Source organism: Carassius gibelio, chromosome B18 (assembly GCF_023724105.1).
Source record: "Carassius gibelio isolate Cgi1373 ecotype wild population from Czech Republic chromosome B18, carGib1.2-hapl.c, whole genome shotgun sequence".
Lineage (NCBI taxonomy): Eukaryota > Metazoa > Chordata > Actinopteri > Cypriniformes > Cyprinidae > Carassius > Carassius gibelio.
This window is the reverse complement of record NC_068413.1, coordinates 26,131,523-26,154,942: the sequence shown is the minus strand read 5'-3', so window position 1 is coordinate 26,154,942 and position 23,420 is coordinate 26,131,523. Positions and strand designations below refer to the sequence as shown.

The following is a 23,420-nucleotide window of genomic DNA, read 5'->3' as shown; positions in this document are numbered from 1 at the left end:
CCAGTGAAACCAGACTGAAATTCCTAAGGGGGAAGGGCTTTAAACCTTTGTCTTCACAGAAAAGTCCATTGCCAGAGAATGGCAAAGAAACCCTTTTTATACATTATATATGGACCAGAATGAACTCAAAAAAGACTTATGAATGAATCATTACATTGCTTAACTCCATATTCATTTACGTGTAACCCACACATTTGACTATCATGTATAATCACTTATTGTGTATGTCTTTTGATAACTATAGGATACCTAGTCATGTCTAGTATTGAAATAATCACATTTTCTTGCTTGATATTGTCCTGACAATCATTTATTTGTAAAATATATCATAATCATGTTATAGGAATCATGTCCAAAATTAGACCCTGTGAGGCAAGAACCACATGCTTGGTAAGATAAACAAATGATTTATGATACCCACCCCAAGAACATATCTGATTGGTCAAGGCAACATTTGAGGGGTGGCCAACAGGAAAGTTTAAATACTTTGGATACGATTAAAATTTTTTTTTTAGTTCTAGTCTAGCTGCTGCTATTAGCCATGTCGGCTTTTAGTCTAGCATTGCTTGTGCTATCAGTCATGCGGGCTTTTAGTCTGCTTTTAGTTCCAGCCTTGCTCGTGCTATCAGTCATGCCTGCTCTTAGCTTTTAGCTTGTAGCTTTGCTACCTAGCTTTAGCTATAAGCATCTAGCCATGCGGTTAGTCGTCATTGTTCTTTGAGCGCGGTTCCAGCGTGCCTGCCTGCTGCTTCTATGCCACAATGAGAAGGAACACAACCTAGTCTCGTCAAACTTTATTTCTTTTCTTTTCCGTTTGAGAGTTTCGTGTTCTGAGTTAAGTTTTGTAACGTCGAGTCTCCGACGCCTGACCTCGGATGCCCGTTCAACTTCAACCAGCGCACACGACTCTGCACTTTCAACCAACGCCCAACAACCACGGGCTTCCCAAGACGTCACTTCACTACTGAACTTCCAGCCAATCAGCAACACCGGGATACCCCTTTCAACGGGAGTCCCTTTCACAGGAAACTAAGGCAACGTATCCCCAGATATTTGTTGTGCTGGTGTATCTAATATAATTTTAGTCACATTGAGGAACTCAATGCAAGGGCTAATTACGTGATTGATGGTTGTTCATGTCTATGCAATTTAACGTATTGCTGTAAACTTGGGATTCCATATTTCCATTCTCTTAAACTCATCTTTCCTTAACTTTCGACCTTCCTACAACTTGTGTGAATGTGTGTGTGCGTGCGTTTATGTGTTAGATTAGTTTATATGTCTTAGATTTATCTAATAAAGCCTTATTCATATTGAAAAGAGAAGTATCTTGTGTTTTGTGCTTACAAGTTAATGTCTTAAACTGCCGATCTTGTTACTGTGCTAATTGATAGTGTTTCACTATAGTTTGGATATTAGTATCCAGCCCAGATTTGATGTTAAACGGCTAGTTCACTGAATCGCAGGGCGTCTCCGTGACCAGCCGTGAAACAGTGATTCTGTTCAAATTCCCTTTAAAATCTTAAATGATTCCCTTTGAGCTAAATTGACCTGTTTCCCTTACAATAGCAATAAACAGATGACAACGAAGGAACATTTGTGTCCTTGGAGCACTGTAAGGGGGCCACAGCTTACCTCTGGGTTCCTCTGCTTGCTTGGCCAGCTTGCGGAGAGCGGCGGCAAATCCAGAGTGGGCGGACTGAGATGCAGGACTGCCATTGGGCACAATAGAACTGTTGAGGGGAGATGGGGTGAGAGGATTGACTGTCGCCGTGGTGCGGATCGCTGTGGAAATCATGCCTAATGATGGTAACTTTGGCTCATGGCTCATGCCTGAAGGACACAGAGAAACAGAGTGAGATATTAGAAGCAATAAACAGGATATATGGACCCTAGCACTGACGGGTTGACTAATTGAGGACGTAAACAGCTTGACCCAAAAAACACTGTCTGACCCTAACAGCTGCAGGACAGAGGTAAAGAAAAAGAGGTCAAAGATTATGCCCAAGGTCAGTTAGTCTGTATACCAGCATTCACACACACAAACACACACACACACACATACACACGCACACACTCAAAGTATAAACCAAAACATGAAAACATCATCAACAAATAAAATGCTGATACATGCTGTATCTAGGGCTGAAACGATTAATCGAGTAACTTGAGTTAACTTGATTACAAAAAATGATCGAGGCAAATTTCTCTGCCTCAAAGCCTCTTTTAATTTATTTTAAATCTCACGTCAGGTTCTTTCGCATTGATTTTTTAATGTGACACAATGTGTTTACGTCACCCACAAAGCGAAAGGAGACATAAGCGCTGCATCCAAAATGGCATACTGCAAGGAGTCAGCAGTGTTTTGATTTGAGGGCGCGGGCAAACGTCAAGAGAACGTCGTGGCATGTGTCCATTGCAAGATAGATGCAGAAAACGCGAGGGGAATCACGGAATCCAGTCATAAAAATGGAATTTACAGATTAACACATTGCATTTACATCAAATCACGATATGGACTAATATCTGTAAATATTAATCCAGAACAGTCTATTTAAATATGAATCCTGCTTGTTCTGCGTGTCTCTGTTAATGAATGGAGCAGAAGCGCTTCTTCATTTATTTACACACACTGAAGCGCGCGTGACACTCGTGGTGATTTCATTTGCTGTCTCACTGAATAAGGACGTGAACACATGAACAACATCAACAGAACTGCTCTGAGAGCCACTTCATGAGAGTTTGACCATTTGATTTGAGTAAAACTAGCGTCACATCACATACACAGAACTGTAAAGGTACGTTAACCCATCATAATAAAAGTCCAGTTTAGAAAAGTATTTGCCAGATATGTATTACTGTTGTTCAGCAGAATGTACATATCCTACTACTATAAAAAAATAAAAATAAAATAAAAATAAACATTATTTTTTTTTTAAGGTTTAATCACACAACATTTCTTCCATGTTTTATTTTTAATAGTAAATCTCCTTTGTTTACCAAAAAGTTAAGTTTGCTTAATTTTCAATAATTAAAAGATCAATTAAATTAATGTTTTGTCTGTTTAATGTGCATCTCAGAAAATGCTTCATTTAAAACCCCAACTGAATGGCACTTAAATGCACTTAATTCATCTGTCAAATTTATTGTCATTGTTCACAGTACAAGTACAGACAGAGAAACAATGGTTAATAATTAAATGTTTATTTTTGATGTATGCATTGCATTCTATGCATTAAAAAAAAAAAATCTAAAAAAGGAAACTTAGTTGTTCATTTTAAGAGACCCAGGAGTCTTATTTTCTCTTCACGACCGGTGATACAAGGAAGCACGGAGAGAGAGCCAAGTGTGGGTATGATATTTATTAAGGGGTAATCCAAAGGGGTAAACAGTCCAGGCAGGGTCAAAACCAGAGTATCCAATAAACAAGAAACAGACAAAACACAAGGCAGGACCAAGACTACGGATAACATTAGACAAGGACTCCATCACACATACTAAGACAGACCGGGTATAAATATACAGAAGGTAATGAGGGAACTGGAGACAGGTGGGGAATAATCAATTAACCCAAACAAGGAGGAAGGTGACCAAATAAGGGAACAGAAAGTTCATAAAGTGACAGACACCGTGGGAAAGGAGGACATCTAGTGGAAACCCAGGGAACACAACCCAGACACTGTGACAATGTGTGTGCGTTCACACACAACCCGTAAAGGTCCTGTAAAGACACGTGACATCAGGGTGTGATGTGTAAGTCAAAAACGCTTAATACGCTAACTTTCACTGAAGCTAGCGAATGATCTCAGCGTCAGCACGGAAAGTAAGGAACTGATCTCTGCTCCATTTTAGTTTGCACATATTTTTTTCATCGTGAACGTTTATCTGCCTTCAAAACACCTGGTAAAAAAAGTTGTACGATAATGTGCATCATCACTACAACAAACCCTCTACGCCATTAGTTCTGGCTTTTGTTCACACATCGCTCATTCCGGGGACCAAGTACTGTTACTTGGTCCCCGACCAGGGATCAATACTGAAATCAATCCCGGGACTTGTTTGTGTTCACACAGAAGGCGACCTGGCAATGTTCCAGCAATTTTCCGGGTCCAATGTGCAGTGTGAAAGGGGCTTTACAGTGATAAAACACAGAATCACTGTTTTTTAATCCATACACAGAGTGATGGGTTACATCTGGACTAAAGACTAGCTCACATGGTGTGATTCTGGCCATGATTTGGTCTTCTGAAACAAATTTTGAAAATCCTAAAAATTCCAATAATACTAGACTAAAATCCATAGTCTTTGATTGCTGGATTGACATTTTAACTGACAGCCAGTTAATGGCTGCTGTGATCAAATTTTACCCTTGATGAAATTCTGGCAATATTAGAAGAACTGTCGCACAGTCCTTCAGTGTGATGTCCCCTACGACCAATGTAAAACTGTCTTTGTTTTTCCAAGAAAAGCCATGGTCATAATTAATGCTAGATTTTCCTTCAATCGCTCCTGTTCTCCGTTACCAGAATCCATATGATACGTTGCCTTTGCTATAATAAACACTGGTTGTGCCACTGTTTTCATGTGGATTTGTAGTGCTGCTTTAACTATTGCCGCAAATCATATACTTTTATATGATAGCCAACATCCATAATAACCACTGAATAAATGACAAGCTTTCCATTGTAACATCGCTCAAGGTAAATAAGAGGGTGACATGTAGTGGAGAAGATTAATTATAAGATTCACGTTAACCAGATCTTGTTTTAAAAGTGTGCTGAAATTGAATTTGTGGCTTTTGAGAATCTATATTTTAGCTTATCAGACGTGAACCAGACAAATTAAAGATTCGATTGGGAGCATGGTTGAAACATGATGTGCCGAATTCCACAGAAAAGCTCAAGACAACAGGATGTTGTAAATCAATTAATAGCACCACAAGTCAGAAGCAAGTCCACTAACTAGCAGCTTAAACAGCTTTCAACATTGGCACAAAATAACGATTCCAATTCAGAGAGGAGTTTGTCAAACTTGGGTCAAGTAATTGAGATTAATGGTCAAAGAGATGCACAGCATGCAAATCCATGATAGTAATCATGATGACAAGATCTTTGGATTGACTTCCCCCACCAAGATTTGCTTAACTCCATATTATATATGTAACCCACACATTTGAATATCATGTTTCTAATCATTATTGTGTATGTCTTTTTGATAACTATTGAATAGCTTAAGGATTAATATTCATCCTTAGTATGTGTGTGTTTGAATCTTCTTGCTTGAAATGTTTCTGACAATCAATTATTTGTCAAACGTATTATATTCTTGTTATAGGAATCATGTCCAAATATAACCTGCAAGAGCGGGAAAATTCGGACGTGATTGATAAGACAACATATGATTTATCTATGGGGATGGAGGAATATCGCAACACGCAGAGCGAAGACAATATCTAATTGGTCAAGACAACATTTGAGGTGTGGCCAAAAGGACACAAATGGGAAAGTTTTCATACTTTTGACAGGTACTGTACTACAAAAGTGACTTCTCTTTTAGAAGAAAACAAACATAATATTTATTCAATACAGTGGCTAAATTAACAAAAAATAAAGCCTCAACAAGTGTTGACATTTCCCAACATCACAGCAGTTTGATTTTATGAACTACTTTACTTCTAAAATCGATACTATTAGAAATACAATTGTAACCATTCAGCCGTCAGCTACAGTATCGCATCAGACGGTGCACTATAAACCCCCTGAGGAACAGTTCCACTCATTCTCTACCATGGGAGAAGAAGAATTGTATAAACTTGTTAAATCATCTAAACCAACAACATGTATGTTAGACCGTATACCATCTAAGCTTCTAAAAGAGGTGCTTCCAGAAGTCATAGATCCTCTTCTGACTATTATTAATTCCCCATTGTCATTAGGATATGTCCCCAAAAACCTTCAAACTGGCTATTATTAAGCCTCTCATCAAAAAAACACAACTTGACCCCAAATAACTAGTTAATTATAGACCAATCTTGAGTCTTCCTTATCTGTCCAAGATACTAGAAAATGTGGTATCCTCACAATTATATTCCTTCTTAGAGAAAAATGGTATATTCTTCTTCAGCTCTCAACAGAGGCGGTCACATATCTCTCCTCTCCTCCCTGACTTCTCTTGTCTCATCTACTGTGTGAGACTCTCTCTGCACTGCTTTCCTAAACTGAAATATGGATTTCATTAATTGGTCTCTCAATGCAATTGACACCATCTTTTCGATGAGAAGCTTGGGTTCGGGTGAACCTGACTGCCCTGTTGGAACGTTCGCAGCTGGCTACACGATGGACGTGTGGGCGAATTGGCAGGTCGTGAGTCTGGTGGCTCTTTCCGTGGAGGACATTGAAGACATCTACCTATTCGGAAACATGATAACAGGTCTTCTGCTGATTGGATTAGGCTTTGCCCTGGGTTATCGAAAAATTAAGAAGACTCGCAAGGCTGCCCGTCATGACTGAAGCCAGTGGGCAGAGCGGTCAGCATTGAGACTTGAGACTTTTAATTGCAAAATATGGATAGCATCACGAAGAAGCTCATGGCTTTGGAAAGGAAATTGGAGAATTTGGAGACCAAAATGGAAAATGAACAATCATAGTGACCGTGAAATGGAATGCGGCTACTAGTCCAAACAACTGGTATCTTATCTTCTTTCGGCTTTATCAGCGCTGGCCTTGGCTAGCTTGGAACAACAAAGTTCTCCCTGGGAGCACTGCAGCCAGACATTTCTCGCGTTCCTCGACCCCGCCCACAGACACCTGTTGTTTGTTGACTCTGTCTAGGACCTGACCAAGGCTGTCTCCATGGCAACCTGCTGTGACGCTGTATAATCTGCGGACTGAAGCATCTAGAGAGAATTAACTCTCCATGGCTACAAATACACAAACTCTGGATTACCTCGACCCCACCCCCTCCCAATTTCCTTCCCCAGTTGCAAAGTCAGGTGTGCTCCCAAAAGGAGCATAGTCTGGGTGTTGTTTTTTTCCTCCTCAGGCCATCCTTAAAAATATTTTGGTTTGCAGTAACAGTAATAAAAAAAAAAAAAAGTGTCGTTAGGTCGGTCTATTATTTATTTTTTTTAATTTCAATGTAAAAAAAAAAGGAACATTTTGGTGATGGTGATGACGTAGGTATGAATTTAAACAAATTAGCATGTCGTGATGTCACTGACTGGGTCTTCAACCACCTTCGGGCGCATAATTGCAAACATAGACCATATATAGACCACAAACAAATTAAAATCTTTGTCAAAAACATGTTTATTGCATTAATTTCTGGTGAGAAGAAAAAAATTAGGTACTGTTATACTGTTTTACTTGCATCCTCCACTAGGTATCAATGCAACCTACAAATGAGAGACCGTTTACTTTCTTGGGTTGTCACTTTTGTGAAAAAAATCCTGTGACAAGTGTTCATTGAATCGATTGTAAAATTGATTTTGCATGTCTAAATAAGTTTTATACGGCAAATAAGACCAAATATAGGTAAATCCACGGACAACAGACACGACGAATGTAAAGACCAATATTTATGATGATTTATTGGCGTGAAGTTACGTGCACAATGACAAACAGTAGTGCAACATTCTCGAAAAACAATAAGCAGATTGGACTGCCATAATGCAAAACATTTACTGCAGGCTTCAACATGGCTGTGTTTACGATTAGAAATGTCAACAACAACAAAAATTGCATAGGCGATTCTAGGGCTGCCAAAAAAAAATAACAAATTGAATTTCGAATATTCGTCGAATTTAAAATAAATATCCACATTTGAATGCACATTCGAATTTTAGGTGTGCATTAAGGAAGCTGCCTTATGAGCCCTGGTACTTCACAGTCCGTGTTCAGTCCGTGTATTATAAGGTTATGTTGAAGCCACTACAAAAAAAGAAAAAAAAGGAAAAAGAAAAGAGAACATCGATGTGGAGAAGATCTTGTTTACATCAAAACTGAAACCAAGCCATTCACACAGAACGCATATTTCGCTCATTTTCTAGAGGGACGCCGTTGGACTCTCGTCTTGCACAAGAGAGCCGCATGTTTAGAAAGACGTAAAATTAAATAATTTAATTTACTAAAAGTATCAGGAGACTTTATGTTGGGTATTTGTTCCCCATCCCACTGCATCTTATGTTTTTAAATCAAAATAATAATTGGTTCATAAAAATTATTTTAAATATTATGTTGTTTTTTACAGTCATGTATTCTAGTGCTTTGAATAAACGTGCAGTAATATTTTGCTCGATGCACTAGTGTTGTCAAAAGACACGGTACTTCGGTACCAAGTCGGTACTAAAAAATGAAAATGTGACGGTACCAGGTTTCTTTAAGTACTGGTGGTACAGAGGCCCCGCTCATCCCGGTTCTTAAGGATGGCCTCACTTCCCTATTGTTATGCTGTCTTTCTTCCTCAATTCCCTGTCTTCCTGTCCTGTCTACCCACTTGTCATATTGTATGTATGTTGTGTATGTATGGACAGGTTGATGGCTAATTTTGCTGGTACTTGTGACTAGTGACAATAAAGGGCTACTACTACTACATATGTGAGGATTTCCAGTCAGGATTTAGACCATATCATAGTACTGAGACTGCTCTCCTTAGAGTTACAAATGACCTGCTCTTATCATCTGATCGTGGTTGTATCTCTCTATTAGTTTTATTGAATCTTAGTGCTGCGTTTGACACAATTGACCACAACATTCTTTTGCATAGACTTGAACACATTGTTGTCATTAATGGAAGTGCATTAGCATGGTTTAAATTATACTTATATGACTGCTATCAGTTCGTAGCAGTGAATGAAGAGACCATATCAATCACAAGTGCAGTATGGAGTACCTCAAGGCTCAGTACTAGGGCCGCAACTCTTCATGCTTTATATGTTACCCTTGGGAGATATCATCAGGAAACATAGTGTTAGATTTCACTGTTATGCTGATGATACTGAGCTCTATATTTCTTCGCGGCCCATTGAAAAAACCAATTTGAAAAACAAATGGAATCCATAGTCGATATAAAAAACTGGATAACGAGTAATTTCTTATTGCTAAATTCTGAAAAAACAGAGGTGTTAATTATAGGACCTAGAAATTCTACATGTAATAACCTAGAACACTGTCTAAGACTTGATGGCTGCTCTGTCAATTCTTCGTCATCAGTTAGGAACCTAAGTGTGCTTTATTGGGTGGTTGTTCTGCATGCTTAGCAAACAAACTACAGCTAGTCCAAAATGCAGCAGCAAGAGTTCTTACTAGAACCAGGAGCTATGACCATATTAGCCTGGTCCTGTCAACACTGCACTGGCTCCCTATTAAACATCGTATAGATTTTAAAATATTGCTTATTACTTATAAAGCCCTGAATGGTTTAGCACCTCAGTATTTGAATGAGCTCCTTTTATATTATAATCCTCTATGTCCGCTACGTTCTCAAAACTCAGGCAATTTGATAATACCTAGAATATCAAAATCAACTGCGGGCGGCAGATCCTTTTCCTATTTGGCGCCTAAACTCTGGAATAACCTACCTAACATTGTTCGGGAATCAGACACACTCTTGCAGTTTAAATTTAGATTAAAGACCCATCTCTGTAACCTGGCTTACACATAACACACTAATATGCTTTTGATATCCAAATCCGTTAAAGGATTTTTAGGCTGCATTAATTAGGTAAACTGGAACTGAGAACACTTCCCATAACACCCAATGTACTTGCTACATCATTAGAAGAATGGCATCTACGCTAATATTAGTTTGTTTCTCTCTTATTCCGAGGTCACAGTAGCCACCAGATCCAGTCTGTATCCAGATCAGAGGGTCACTGCAGTCACCCGGATCCAGTACGTATCCAGACCAGATGGTGGATCAGCACCTAGAAAGGACCTCTACATGCCTGAAAGACAGCGTAGACCAGGACAACTAGAGCCCCAGTCGTCCTGGTCTTACTTGCACGCAGTTCTCTAGACACACAGCCGCACACATGAAGCAAGCACAAGCATTTCAGACGGTGTGTGAACACCGAACTGAATCCTCTTCTGAATCCTCTGAACAGACACATAAAATTATGACAACATACCCATCTCGACAATCATTTTGGTGAACGCAGTTGGTTATGTCTCAAGTGAATGAAAACAGCTGAGAAATGGGATGTGATGTGTATCATTATGTCAGATCAGTGCATCAGGTCTTAAAAGGAAAGTGGCCTATAAATACTGCTGCTTTCATTGATGATTATCAAACAACAAAACAGCTGTGATAAAAATCTATATTTGATTTATATAGCAAACACTATGCAGTGCTATTTTCCCTAATTATTAAATTTCTGTATTTGAATACTACCAATATTATTTTATTTATAACATATTGTGTTGTATTTATGCTTGTAATTTGTGTATTTGTACTTATTTTAACTGGCTGTTCTCATCTTTTTAATCATGTTTAAACTGTCTTTGTTAATCTAGGAGTATTTGCTGTGGTATCAAAGAAGTACTTCACTTGAAATAAAAATTGGAAAGCAAGTTAAATTGAAATATTTTTCTTTTCTTGCTAATCCGAAAAATGATCTAATCTGTGGGTCAAAAACTGTAATGTGATTCGAACCATGACCTTTGTGATCGGCTGAACAAGCATAATAAACACAGAATATATACCGTATTTTCCGGACTATAAATCACATCTTTTTCATAGTTTGGCTTGTCCTGCGACTTATTTATCAAAATTAATTTGACATGAACCGAGACAAAATGAACCAAGAGAAAACGTTTATGATTTTTCATTATTTAAACTCATGAGTTTATCATTGTTCATGCATTTTACTTCTAGGTTTGTATAATAAGCTACTCAAGCAAGTGGCAAAACATTTAAACACAATAATTAGCCTACTTTTCTTGTTAAAATATTTAAAATGAAAACACCACAGACAGAAACAGTCTCGTGCCTTTTGCATTTAAATCTTTATCACAAGCAATCCCACGGGTCTTAATGAACTTTGTTTTTCCTGCCTCCATAAAAGTGAATATATATATATATATATATATATATATATATATATATATATATATATATTTATATTGTTTTCCTAATTTATCTAAAAGTGCACTTTTTCTTGTTTTAAACCTAGCCAAAAACACATGTGTTGTGTGTGAAACAGCTTTAATTAGTATACATTTATTTTGAAATGAATACGCACTGACGGACCTAAACCTGTATGAAGTATGAACGCTGGAATACATTATCATGGGTGCTTAAAAAAATACGCAATGCATATGCACTGCAGACGGAGTATATGTGAAACAGGCATTATAACGTAATACCAGAGCAATACCACGCCTCGAAGTCGCTGCTTAGAAGTGCAACATTGTAAAGGGTCCGTCTGAAACAGTGTCGCGAGGCCCCGAGAGTAAAGTAATTTAATACATAGGTATGAGTAATTAAATACATCAGTATGGCGCTATATTAAAAATTTATATAGTAAAAAAAAAATATACACCGGTTTTCGGTATGAACCGGTATACCGCCCAGCATTACCTCTTATATTTACAAAGGGAATTTTGGTTTCTTAGTCCATGACCAGTTTAATGGTTAAGTTATATACATTTTTGTAATCAAAACAAATGTATAATTAATTAAAATCGATAAACAATTTAACATAAGTTTATGATGTTTAACCAAAATATTACAATGAAATGCATTTTTATTTTCTAAAATTTATCTAATCTATCAATCTATATCTAAACTCATGTAAAATGAACTTTTACTAAAAGATTCATATTTTAACAATAATATGAGATATTATTCATATGAGATTACTCAGAAAACTGTTTGTGTGTGTGTGTGTGGGGGGGGGGGTCATGATTTATTAGACATTAAAAAAAATTGATAATCAAATAAAAACATTAGCAACTTAAATTAAATTAAAATTAAAATTATGTTATTATTTTGGCAAAAAAAGTGCTTCACAGCAGAGGATTACTGTTAAAACTATGAATGACAAAGATTTAATATTTTTATAATTATTATTATTACTTTTGAGTACATGCAACTGTATAAAAGTAATTAATTTGTCACAATTTCTTCTAGGGATGCAACGATACCATTTTTTTTCAGATCCAATTTGATCTAGAATCGGCCAATTCCAATCCAATCCAGGTTTAATTTTTTTATTATTATTTTTTTTTATATATCAGTGTAGAAATTCTATATGTCTGTGTTGACCTGATTGTCACTCTTTTGTGTGTTAAACACAATCTACTAAATATGGACTTCATTTTAATTGAAAATAACAAATAAAAAAATATTAATAATCTTCGCAAAAATTATATAAAAAAAATAGGTGACACAGGCTCATTACCCACAGCACACTCCCTCACTCGAGCATTAATCTCCAGCACTTGTTCACCATCCAATCATTTAATCACCTGCACCTGATCTCATTCACTCACCACCTTTAAAAGCACACACCTTAGGGGGCTTTCACATTGGCAGCTTAGTGCGGAACGGGCAACGGTTTGCATGAAAAATCGCTAATGTTAACGCTGTCATCGGACCCTGATGCGCACTGGGGTACCACACCCGAGATTACCTGGAGAAGGAGGTCTGCGTTCATGTTGCTTCTGAGCTGTGGCACGGTCCACGTGAATGTGCAACACGGACTCGGGTGCGCACTTGTGTTTTTACCCTTTAACCCTATGAGTTCTAAGGTATTTTTGGGGCCTGGAGAAGTTTTGTCAAGCCCTGACATGTGTGCTTTTTTCAGTTGCTTATAAACATATAAATGGCTAAGGTTTAATATCACTGTAATCAGCACATTGTATGCAGCATGTATACATGACTGTGTTTTTGAGAAAGCAACATTAATGTGTGGTTAGTGAAAAACTAAAATTTTCAAATCACAGGAATAAGGCAATAAAACACATACAGAGGAGTTCACAGGACTTTTGAGATCTGGATCTTGTAGCCTAGAGTTCAAAATTACGTGAAAATCATATTATTTAATCGCTCACAAAACAAAATATTTGTCAGCTCATGGTTAGCACTAGGGCTGTCAATGAATATTCAAAATTCGAATATGTATTCGAATAGTTAAAAAAAAAAGAATTTTGAAGGTGAAAATTAATATTCGAATAAATAAAAAAATGTGGAAAAAAACGCCTGCGGTACTACAGGCGTGGTTTCCTGCTTTGCGAGTGGACGCGCTAGCGTGCCTGAGGGTTCAGGGACAGGTCACAGGAGTCGCACTGTCTGGCACAGCATCACTGCTGAAAGTTGACGCATCTTCATGGAAGATGCCAGCAAGTGCAGAGCCCAACTCGACCGCAGATGAGAAAGTGAGTTAAAATTGTTGACCCGCGAGATAAAGTTATATGCAAGCTATTTAAGATACAGTTAGCATACCATTCGACCACTAGCAACATGAGGTAACATCTCAGAAATGTGCACCCAAATGAGCTTGGAATAATGTATGGATATCCAGCTAAACAGTCACGTCTTGACACTTGGCATCTAGGGCTGGGATAAACGATTATTTTTTAAACAATTAATCTAGCGATTATTTTTTCGATGCATCGATTAATCTAACTATTAATTTTTTTCGGACCGATTTGATTTCGATTATCTCCCCATTAATTGACTACTAACAATTTATACATGTTGATTTAAATATCTGAATGAAAAAAAACATGAATTCCTTAACACTGCAATATATGTTTATTGCTCTTAAAATTACACTTTGCACTTGTATAGAGCGCATTCAATAAAACCTTGCAGCCTTGAAAACACATAGCTTACTGAAACAAGCTTAATGAACACATAGTGCCTAGCTTACTGAAAAAAGCTCTTCTTTCAGATGAAAATAACAACTTGATGTGTAGCATTCAATAAAAAAGGTCACCCAAAATACTTGTTAAGAGCAATTGAAAGAATACATGTAAACTTCAGGGCTTTAAGCTAATACAGAGAGTGCTTTACCAAAAAAAAATAATAATAATAATTAAAGGGGGGGTGAAATGCTATTTCATGCATACTGAGTTTTTTACATTGTTAAAGAGTTGGATTCCCATGCTAAACATGGACAAAGTTTCAAAAATTAAGTTGTACGTTTGAAGGAGTATTTTTGTTCCCAAAATACTCCTTCCGGTTTGTCACAAGTTTCGGAGAGTTTTTTTCGAGTATGGCTCTGTGTGACGTTAGGTGGAGCGGAATTTCCTTATATGGGTCCTAAGGCACTTCTGCCGGAAAAGCGCGTGCTCACGTATAGCGAGGCTGAGCAGCACAGCCACAGACATTTCACTGATCAGAGCGATTCACTGATCAGAGCGAGAGCATCGCGAAAAGTCACAAAAGAAGTGTGTTTTTGGTTGCCAGGGCAAGACAACCCTGCACAGATTACAAAAAAAACAGCATTAAGGGACCAGTGGATGGAGTTTATTTTTACAGAGCATCAAAGGAGCTGTGCAAGTGTTTTTGTTTGTTCCCTGCATTTCGAAGATGCTTGTTCACAAGGCCCAGTTTGACGACGGATTTGCGTATAGTTTTTTTCTTAAGGATGATGCAATCCCAAGGAAAAAGGGTCACGATCGTGTGTTGGAACCGCAGGCGGTGAGTAAAACTGCTTCAAATATCTCTGCCTCCTTGAGAGTGCGTCCCCTCCCATCGGAGACCCGGGTTCGAGCCCCGCTCGGAGCGAGTCGTTGCTGCTGCTGCTTTCGTTCAGTTTCAGCCTCTGGATATGATTCTGGATCATAAATAAACGGCTGAATCTGACTGTAAGCCATGGTTTGTTTTGGATGATGGGTTTTCCCTCACGGTAATGTCACAGCTTCCACATGCTCTCAACGCAAAAGCCTATTCGCGCTCGTGATTCTTTAGCTCCGCCCACACGTCACGCCTCCAGGCGCTCGTGTTTTTCTGGGAAAAATCGGTACAGACTATCTTTCTCTTATTAATATAATAAAACTAAAGACTTTTTGGATTTATAGAGTAGTACTGCATCCTTCATATGTACTCAAGATTAACAGGATATTGAGTGAAAACGAGCATTTCACCCCTCCTTTAACAGTGGGAGCCAGTAGCCTGTCATGGAGAAAAAAAATATCTCTGAATGCTCAACGTGAAACTTTGGCGTTCCGCCCTTTTTCGATCATGTCTAATGATTTTGGTTAATATGCATGAGGGGGAGAGAGAGAGAGAGAGAGAGAGAGAGAGAGAGAGAGAGAGAGAGAGAGAGAGAGCGAGCAAGACAGCGCTCGTGTAGTTTGAAGACTGTGAGTGCGCACGTGAAACTTTGGTGTTTCGCCCTTTTTCTATCGTGTTTAATGATTTTGATTAATATTGTGACGAGCACTCCCAGAGGAATCAGCGTCGCCCTGGAAACCTCATAGGGGACCTCATGATCCCCTATGTGCTCTTTGGGATCCGCAAAGTTCCCCAGGCCTCAACTGGCCTGTTTGGCCATCAACCTCGGGGCCTCTTGGACGTGGCCCGGGAAGCGTGGGAGCAGCAGCCGGCCCCTCATCGTACCATCATTGAGTACGTCCGGCAAATGAGGGAACGGATCGACCGAGTGATGCCGTTAGTCCGGGAACACCTCACCAGGGCCCAACAGGCGCAGCAAGGTCGTTACGATCGGGCAGCCCAACCACGGGAGTTCCAACCGGGAGACCGCGTCATGGTCCTGGTCCCCAGCTCCGCATGCAAGTTTCTGGCCTCCTGGAAAGGACCCTACTCGGTAGTGGAGAGGATTGGGCCAGTCACGTACCACCTGAGGCAAAAGGGACGATGGCAGGCGAGCAACTCTACCACATCAACCTCTTGAAGAAATGGGTGGGGACCCGGGACCAAGTAGCTGCCCTGAAACTCACCGAGCCGGTGCTTGTGGATGTCAACCCCCCCCTTTCGGCTGCCCAGAGGACGGAGCTGCAGCACCTGGTCAGTCAGTTCCAGGATGTGTTCTCCTCTCAGCCCGGGCAGACCAACGTGCTTCAGCACCATATCCGGATGCCCCCAGGAGTCGTCATTAGGCAATGGCCCTACCGAGTTCCGGAGGCTCGTCGGCAGGCTATTGAGGAAGAGGTCCAACAAATGCTAAAGTTGGGGGTAATAGAACCATCCCAGAGTCCATGGTCCAGCCCCATTGTGATGGTCCCAAAGCCGGATGGCACCCTCCACTTTTGTAACGACTTCCGCCGCCTGAACAAAGTCTCCGAATTCGACAGGGTACCCCATGCCTCGGGTGGACGAACTGCTGGACCGCCTAGGAAGGGCCCGGTACATCAGTACCCTGGAGCTCACCAAGGGCTATTGGCAGGTACCGCTCTCTGAGGCCGCCAAACCGAAGACCGCCTTCTCCACCCCCAGTGGCCATTGGTAGTACGGGACCCTTCCCTTCGGCCTACACGGGACATCCTCCTGCGGCCCCACCAGGCTTACGCGCCCGCCTACTTGGATGACGTCGTGGTCCACTCCGAAGCGTGGGACGAACATCTGGCAGACCTGAACAGGAAGGGGCAGCCGGAGAAAGTATGCTGGACCCCGTCTGCGGAAGAGGCCTTCTCCCAGGTTAAAGCAGCACTCACGTCCTCGCCGGTACTCCGTGCCCCGAACTTTAGCTGCCCCTTCCTGCTGCAGACGGATGCCTCCGACACAGGACTGGGAGCAGTCCTCTCCCAAATTCAAGAAGGTGAGGAGCGTCCGATCATTTACATCAGCAGGAAGCTGTCCCCTGCCGAGAGTAAGTACGCCGCAGTGGAGAAGGAAGCCCTGGCCATCAAGTGGGCAGTCCTGGAGCTCCGGTACTACCTCCTGGGCCGCAAGTTCATCCTGGTAACCGACCACGCGCCCCTACAGTGGATGGCCCGCGCCAAGGACACCAACGCCAGGGTGACTCGCTGGTTCCTAGCGCTCCAGGACTTCCACTTTGAAGCTGGGGCCGCCAACGCGAACGCCGATGGCCTCTCCCAGATCTGGACAGCTTATGCAGGTCTGTCAGGGGTCATTCCCCACCCTCCTCTAATTTCACCCCTACTCTCTACATGTCTCCACAGGACCAGAACGACGCTGGGGGAGGGGAATGTGACGAGCACTCCCAGAGGAATCAGCGTCGCCCTGGAAACCAACGGAAAACTCCTGCACGTTCTCTTCACTGGCTGATCGGTCACAGCTGCTCCCCATCAGCCAGCACACTCATAAGGAGCACACGCTGCACTCAGAGGATGGTCTCGAACCGAATGCAACGCTGGTCTAATCTCTCTCTCTTCCCTTTTCAGAAAGCAGCGAGTGACCAACAGCCAAGCCACTTTGGAGCACGTCTGGACACCCACTTTCACCTTAACTGGCACAGAAGAGCACGAAGAGCACATGGGAAGCACCGGCCACCAGAAAGCGGAGCAGCACCTTTCACCAGGCGCATCGCTATATTCAATAAACCCACCCTCCGGGGCTTTTAATTTCACGTTCCCCTTGTCGAGTGATTCTTCACCCCGTGACAATATGCACAAGGGAGAGAGAGAGCAAGAAGCGCTTGTGTAGCCGGAGCTCTCTCTCATATGCGCCCTGTCAGGCGCAGCAGTCATTCTATTCTACATCACTCACCGATCAAATAAGGCTTTGACAGCCGCCAAAAAAAAAGATCAATGCAGAAAAACCCCTGGATTGGTTATATAATCGCGTATATTCAAGCACATAAGGTAAACGTTTTGCAAATGTTTTTTAGAGAAATAAAAACAGGTCAACAAATCAATGTGCATATTTTGCGTCTATGTATTTTTTGCGTTGACGTCATCGATGACCTCGACGCGTTGTCCCAGCCCTATTTGCATCACCCGCCACAAGCTCTTTGTCTGTAACACGACAAGAGGCTATAACGGATAAATTAATTTCGTTCATTTGTAAGGACATGAGACCGATCAGTATCGCGGATGGGGCAGGCTTCGGGGAGTTCTGTCAAGCAATGGATCCGAGGTTTGATCATTTATCGTTTCATGTCAAGGAAAAGTTCCATGTTTACCGCAGCACAGCTCGCTCGCTCGGAGCATTCAATGCCAGCTCTATATGCTGTAAAACTTCAATTAATATTAATAGTATTTTATTGTTTATAATATAATATAATATAATATTAACAATTAATAATAATAATATAATGTTTAAATTACTGAATGAAACAACAGTCGCGACCTTAAATTGCTTGTACAAAAATGTGTTTGTTCATTTAAACCGTTATGCGCAGAGAACGTGAGGGTGAGAGAGCTAGAGGTCTGCAGTCTTGGCCATTAGTTGATTTCCTTGTTTTTGTGTAGGTAATACGTTGTCATATATGTTTAAACTTAAATAGACTACCTATACAAGTAGATATGTCTCTTTGTATTATTTTGTCCCTTTATTGACAATGCGAAACAGACAATTTCAGAAAAACTGAAACATTGACAACATACGCAACCAGATGTTCGAATAGTTCGAATATTCGTGTATTTTTTAGAGGGAATATTCGAACGTCATTTTTGAGCAATTTTGACAGCCCTCGTCAGCACTGGTCCGTTTTGCTGGAATTTTCTGTGACACACCACAGATCTCTGCAATTACATGTGCTTCTCAATAAATCAGAATGTCATGAAAAGGTTCATTTATTTCAGTAATTCAACTCAAATTTTGAAACTCAGGTATTAAATAAATTAAATGCACACAGATTTAAGTAGTAAGTCTTTGGTTCTTTTAATTGTGACGATTTGGCTCACATTTAACAAAACCCACCAATTCACTATCTCAACAAATTAAAATATGGTGACAATGCCAATCAACTAATCAATTTAAAACACCTGCAAAGGTTTCCTGAGCCTTTCCTGGTCTCTCAGTTTGGTTCACTAGGCTACACAATCATGGGGAAGACTGTGGATCTGACAGTTGTCAAGAAGACAATCATTGACACCCTTCACAAGGAGCCACAAACATTCATTGCCAAAGAAGCTGGCTATTCACAGAGTGCTGTATCCAAGCATGTTAACAGAAAGTTGAGTGGAAGGAAAAAGTGTGGAGAAAAAAACACAATTAACTAACCGAGAGAACCGCAGCCTTATGTGTATTGTCATGCGAAATCGATTCAAGAATTTGAGTGAACTTTACAAGGAATGGACTGAGGACAGACATGTCAGGGAATTTGGATACAGTTGTCATATTCCTCTTGTTAAGCCACTCCTGAGGCGTCTTACATGGGCTAAGGAGAAGAACAACTGGACTGTTACCCATTGGTCCAAAATACTCTTTTCAGATGAGAGCAAGTTTTGTATTTCATTTGGAAACCAAGGTCATAGAGTCTGGAGGGAGGGTGGAGAAGCTCATAGCCCAAGTTGCTTGAAGTCCAGTGTTAAGTTTCCACAGTCTGTGATGATTTGGGGTGCAATGTCATCTGCTGGTGTCGGTCCATTGCATTTCATGCTTCCTTCTGCTGACCAGCATTTGTAGATGCTGATTTCATTTTGCAGCAGGAATGGGCACCTGCCCACACTGCCAAAAGCACCAAAAGTTGGTTAAATGACCATGTTGTTGGTGTGCTTGACTGGCCAGCAAACTCACCAGACCTGAACCCCATAAAGAATCTATGGGTTATTGTCAAGAGGAAAATGAGAAACAAGAGACCAATCCAGATGAGCTGAAGGCCACTGAAAAAGAAACCTGGGCTTCCGTACTACTTCAGCAGTGCCACAAACTGATCACCTACATGCCATGCCATGCCAAATTGAGGCTGTAATTACAGCAAAATGATCTCCTATAGGGCTGGGATAAACGATTATTTTTTAAACGATTAATCTAGCGATTATTTTATCGAAGCATCGATTAATCTAACGATTAATTTTTTCGGACCGATTCGATTTCGATTATCTCCCCATTAATTGACTACTAACAATTTATATGTATTATATAATGCAATATATGTTTATTGCTCTTAAAATTACAAAATGAAAGACTGACTATGAATGCATTACTTTGCACTTGTATAGAGATAGCATTCAATAAAACCTTGAAGACTTGAAAACACATAGCTTACTGAAACAAGCTTACTGAACACATAGGGCCTAGCTTACTGAAAAAAAGTTCTTCTTTCAGATGAAAATAACAACAACTTGATGTCTAGCATTCAATAAAAAAAGGGCTCCCAAATTCCTTGTTTAGAGCAATTGAAAGAATACAGTAACCAATGTAAACTTGAGGGCTTTAAGCTAATACAGAGAGTGTTTTTCCCAAAAAAAAAAAAAAAAAAAAAATTCACAGTGGGAGCCAGCAGCCTGTTATGGAGAAAAAAAAAAATCTCCGAATGCTCCACATGAAACTTTGGCTTTCCGCCCTAATGATTTTGGTTAATATGCACGAGGGAGAGAGAGAGAGAGAGAGCAAGACAGCGCTCGAGTACATTTACATTTACATTTAATCATTTAGCAGACGCTTTTATCCAAAGCGACTTACAAATGAGAACAATAGAAGCAGTCAGGTCAACAAGAGAACAACAACAGAGTACAAGTGCCATGACAAGTCTCAGTTAGTCTAGTATAGAACGCATAGCCAGGTGTATTTAATAATTTTTTTTTTTTTTTTTTTTTTTTTTATTAAATGAAAAAGACAAGAAGAGGAAAAGTACTGGTGTTAGTAGGTTAAGTGCAGGCGAAAAAGATGAGTCTTTAGATGTTTCTTGAAAGTGAGTAAAGACTCCGCTGTACGAATTGAGATTGGGAGGTCATTCCACCAGCTGGGCACAGTCCAGGAAAAGGTCCGTGAGAGTGATTTTGAATTTCTTTGGGATGGCACCACAAGACGTTGTTCACTTGCAGAGCGCAAGCTTCTGGAGGGCACATAGGATTTAACCAGTGAGTTTAGGTAAGTTGGTGCCGTGCCAGTGGTTGTCTTGTAGGCAAGCATCAGTACCTTGAATTTGATGTGAGCAGCTACTGGTAGCCAGTGTAACCTGATGAGGAGGGGAGTAACATGAGCTTTTTTTGGCTCATTGAAGACAACCCTCGCTGCTGCATTCTGGATCATTTGCAGAGGCTTGACAGTACATGCAGGAAGGCCCGCCAGGAGAGCATTACAATAGTCCAGTCTGGAGAGAACAAGAGCTTGGACAAGAAGTTGGGTTGCTTGCTCTGACAGGAAGGGTCTAATCTTCCTAATGTTGTATAAGGCAAACCTGCAGGACCGGGTCGTTGTAGCAATGTGGTCAGTGAAGCTTAACTGATGATCCATCACAACTCCTAGGTTTCTGGCTGTCCTTGAAGGAGTTATGGTTGATGAGCCCAGCTGTATAGAGAAGTTGTGATGAATCAATGGGTTAGCTGGAATCACCAGTAGTTCAGTTTTTGTAAGGTTAAGCTGAAGGTGATGGTCATTCATCCAGCGGGAAATGTCACTCAGACAGGCTGAAATGCGAGCAGCTACCGTCGGGTCATCAGGCTGGAATGAGAAGTAGAGTTGGGTGTCATCAGCATAGCAGTGATAAGAGAAGCCATGCTTCTGAATGACAGATCCTAAAGATGTCATGTAGATGGAGAAGAGAAGTGGTCCAAGTACTGAGCCCTGAGGAACCCCAGTAGCAAGGTGGTGTGACTTTGAAACCTCACCCCTCCAAGACACACTGAAGGATCTGTCAGAGAGGTAGGACTTAACCCACAGGAGAGCAGTTCCAGAGATCCCCATCTTTCTGAGGGTGGACAGGAGAATCTGGTGATTAACAGTGTCAAAAGCAGCAGACAGGTCCAGTAAGATGAGTACCGAGGATTTTGAAGCTGCTCTTGCTAGTCGCAGGGCTTCAGTAACCGAGAGCAGAGCAGTCTCAGTTGAGTGGCCACTTTTGAAGCCAGATTGGTTGCTGTCCAGGAGGTTGTTCTGTCCAAGGAACATAGAAAGCTGGTTGAACACAGCCCGCTCAAGTGTCTTTGCAATGAATGGAAGAAGGGATACCGGTCTGTAGTTTTCAAGAAGCGCTGGATTTAGAGATGGTTTCTTGAGCAGTGGGCTTACCCGAGCCTGCTTGAATGCTAAGGGAAATGTTCCAGATTGAAGAGAGGAGTTGATAATGTGAGTAAGTGAAGGTATGACTGAAGAAGAGATCGCTTGAAGGAGGTGAGTGGGGATAGGATCAAGTGGACAAGTAGTAGGATGATTGGACAGGACAGGAGTAGTTTGAAGACCGTGAGTGCGCGAGCGCGCGTGAAACTTTGGTGTTCCGCCCTTTGTCTATCGTGTTTTATGATTTTGATTAATATGCACAAGGGAGAGAGAGAGCAAGACAGCGCCCGTGTTGTTTGAAGACTGTGAGTGTGCGTGCGCAGCCGGGGATCTCTATCGTACGCGTCCGGTCATTCTAACTAATAGGTTAACTAATGAGGTCTTACTGTAAATAATGATAACTATTGGTTTTTATAGTTCTTTTGCACTTTAATTTGTAAAACATTTAATTTTATATATATTTTTCTGTATTGCTTTGTTTTAAATGTTTAGTTATTTTTGTTATAAGAAAAAAGCATTATCAATTAACCGCAAAAGGAAAATTAGATACCGGCATTTCCCTACAATGAAAAGAACCAAGGACCTAAACTACTTCAGTCAGTGAGCAGTGAATTTATTTAATACACAATACACATTAATTTTTTTATCCACTCCTTTTTTTTAATGGTTAAATTAAATTTGATCAATCAAAAAGCACATCTAATTAATAAAAATCAGGAAAATTATACATATATATATATATATATATATATATATATATATATATTTTTTTTTTTTTTTTACAAAGATTACATGTTTAGGGTTCTATGAAATGATTTACTTTTTCTTTAACATTTTCTTCAACATTTTATTGTTACTTACTTCTGTGTTTTAGCATGTCTAATTATTTAAATGCATAAAACAACTAAATTTATTAATTTTATTTCAGTAGCCTTATGTATCTCTTAAATTGTGACTGCAGTTGTTTCTAAACAAATGCGCATTCTTATTCTTTAGCTTGGGTTAAACTAATTAATTTTACTTTGTTGGAACAGCAGCTATGCTAATGATGTCTCTATTTGTTTCTCTGTTTTGCAACTAGGATTTAGAGAAGCTCCAGTCTGGATCCAGAACACCTGAGAAGAGATGATGCTGATCCCTCAGAGGACCCCAGATGATGCTAACCCTGAATCAACAAACAGAACCAACAAATATTGCTACAAGTGTGACTGCATCATATAATAACTGCTGTTAATAATGTTCATCGTCTGGCTGATTACATTTTGTATTAATTTTTCTGAAAAATCTTGTCATATGCGCACAAACTGACAGTCACCACTTAGAAGCTACTACTAAATATTGTAGAAACATAATTTTCTGTAAAGTTGATAATGATTTGTATTGTA

At 40.2% G+C, this 23,420-nt stretch overlaps 1 protein-coding gene across 1 annotated transcript in view; it reads right to left on the bottom strand.

Annotated features, from left to right (window-relative positions):
• The window catches only part of LOC127977424 (genetic suppressor element 1-like), an 870,445-nt gene that overhangs the window by 296,041 nt on the left and 550,984 nt on the right, over window positions 1–23,420 (bottom strand). Inside the window, exon 3 of the mRNA XM_052582332.1 lies at window positions 1,636–1,833. Coding sequence (XP_052438292.1) covers window positions 1,636–1,833 — 198 coding nt within the window. The remainder of the gene's footprint in view (window positions 1–1,635; window positions 1,834–23,420) is intronic.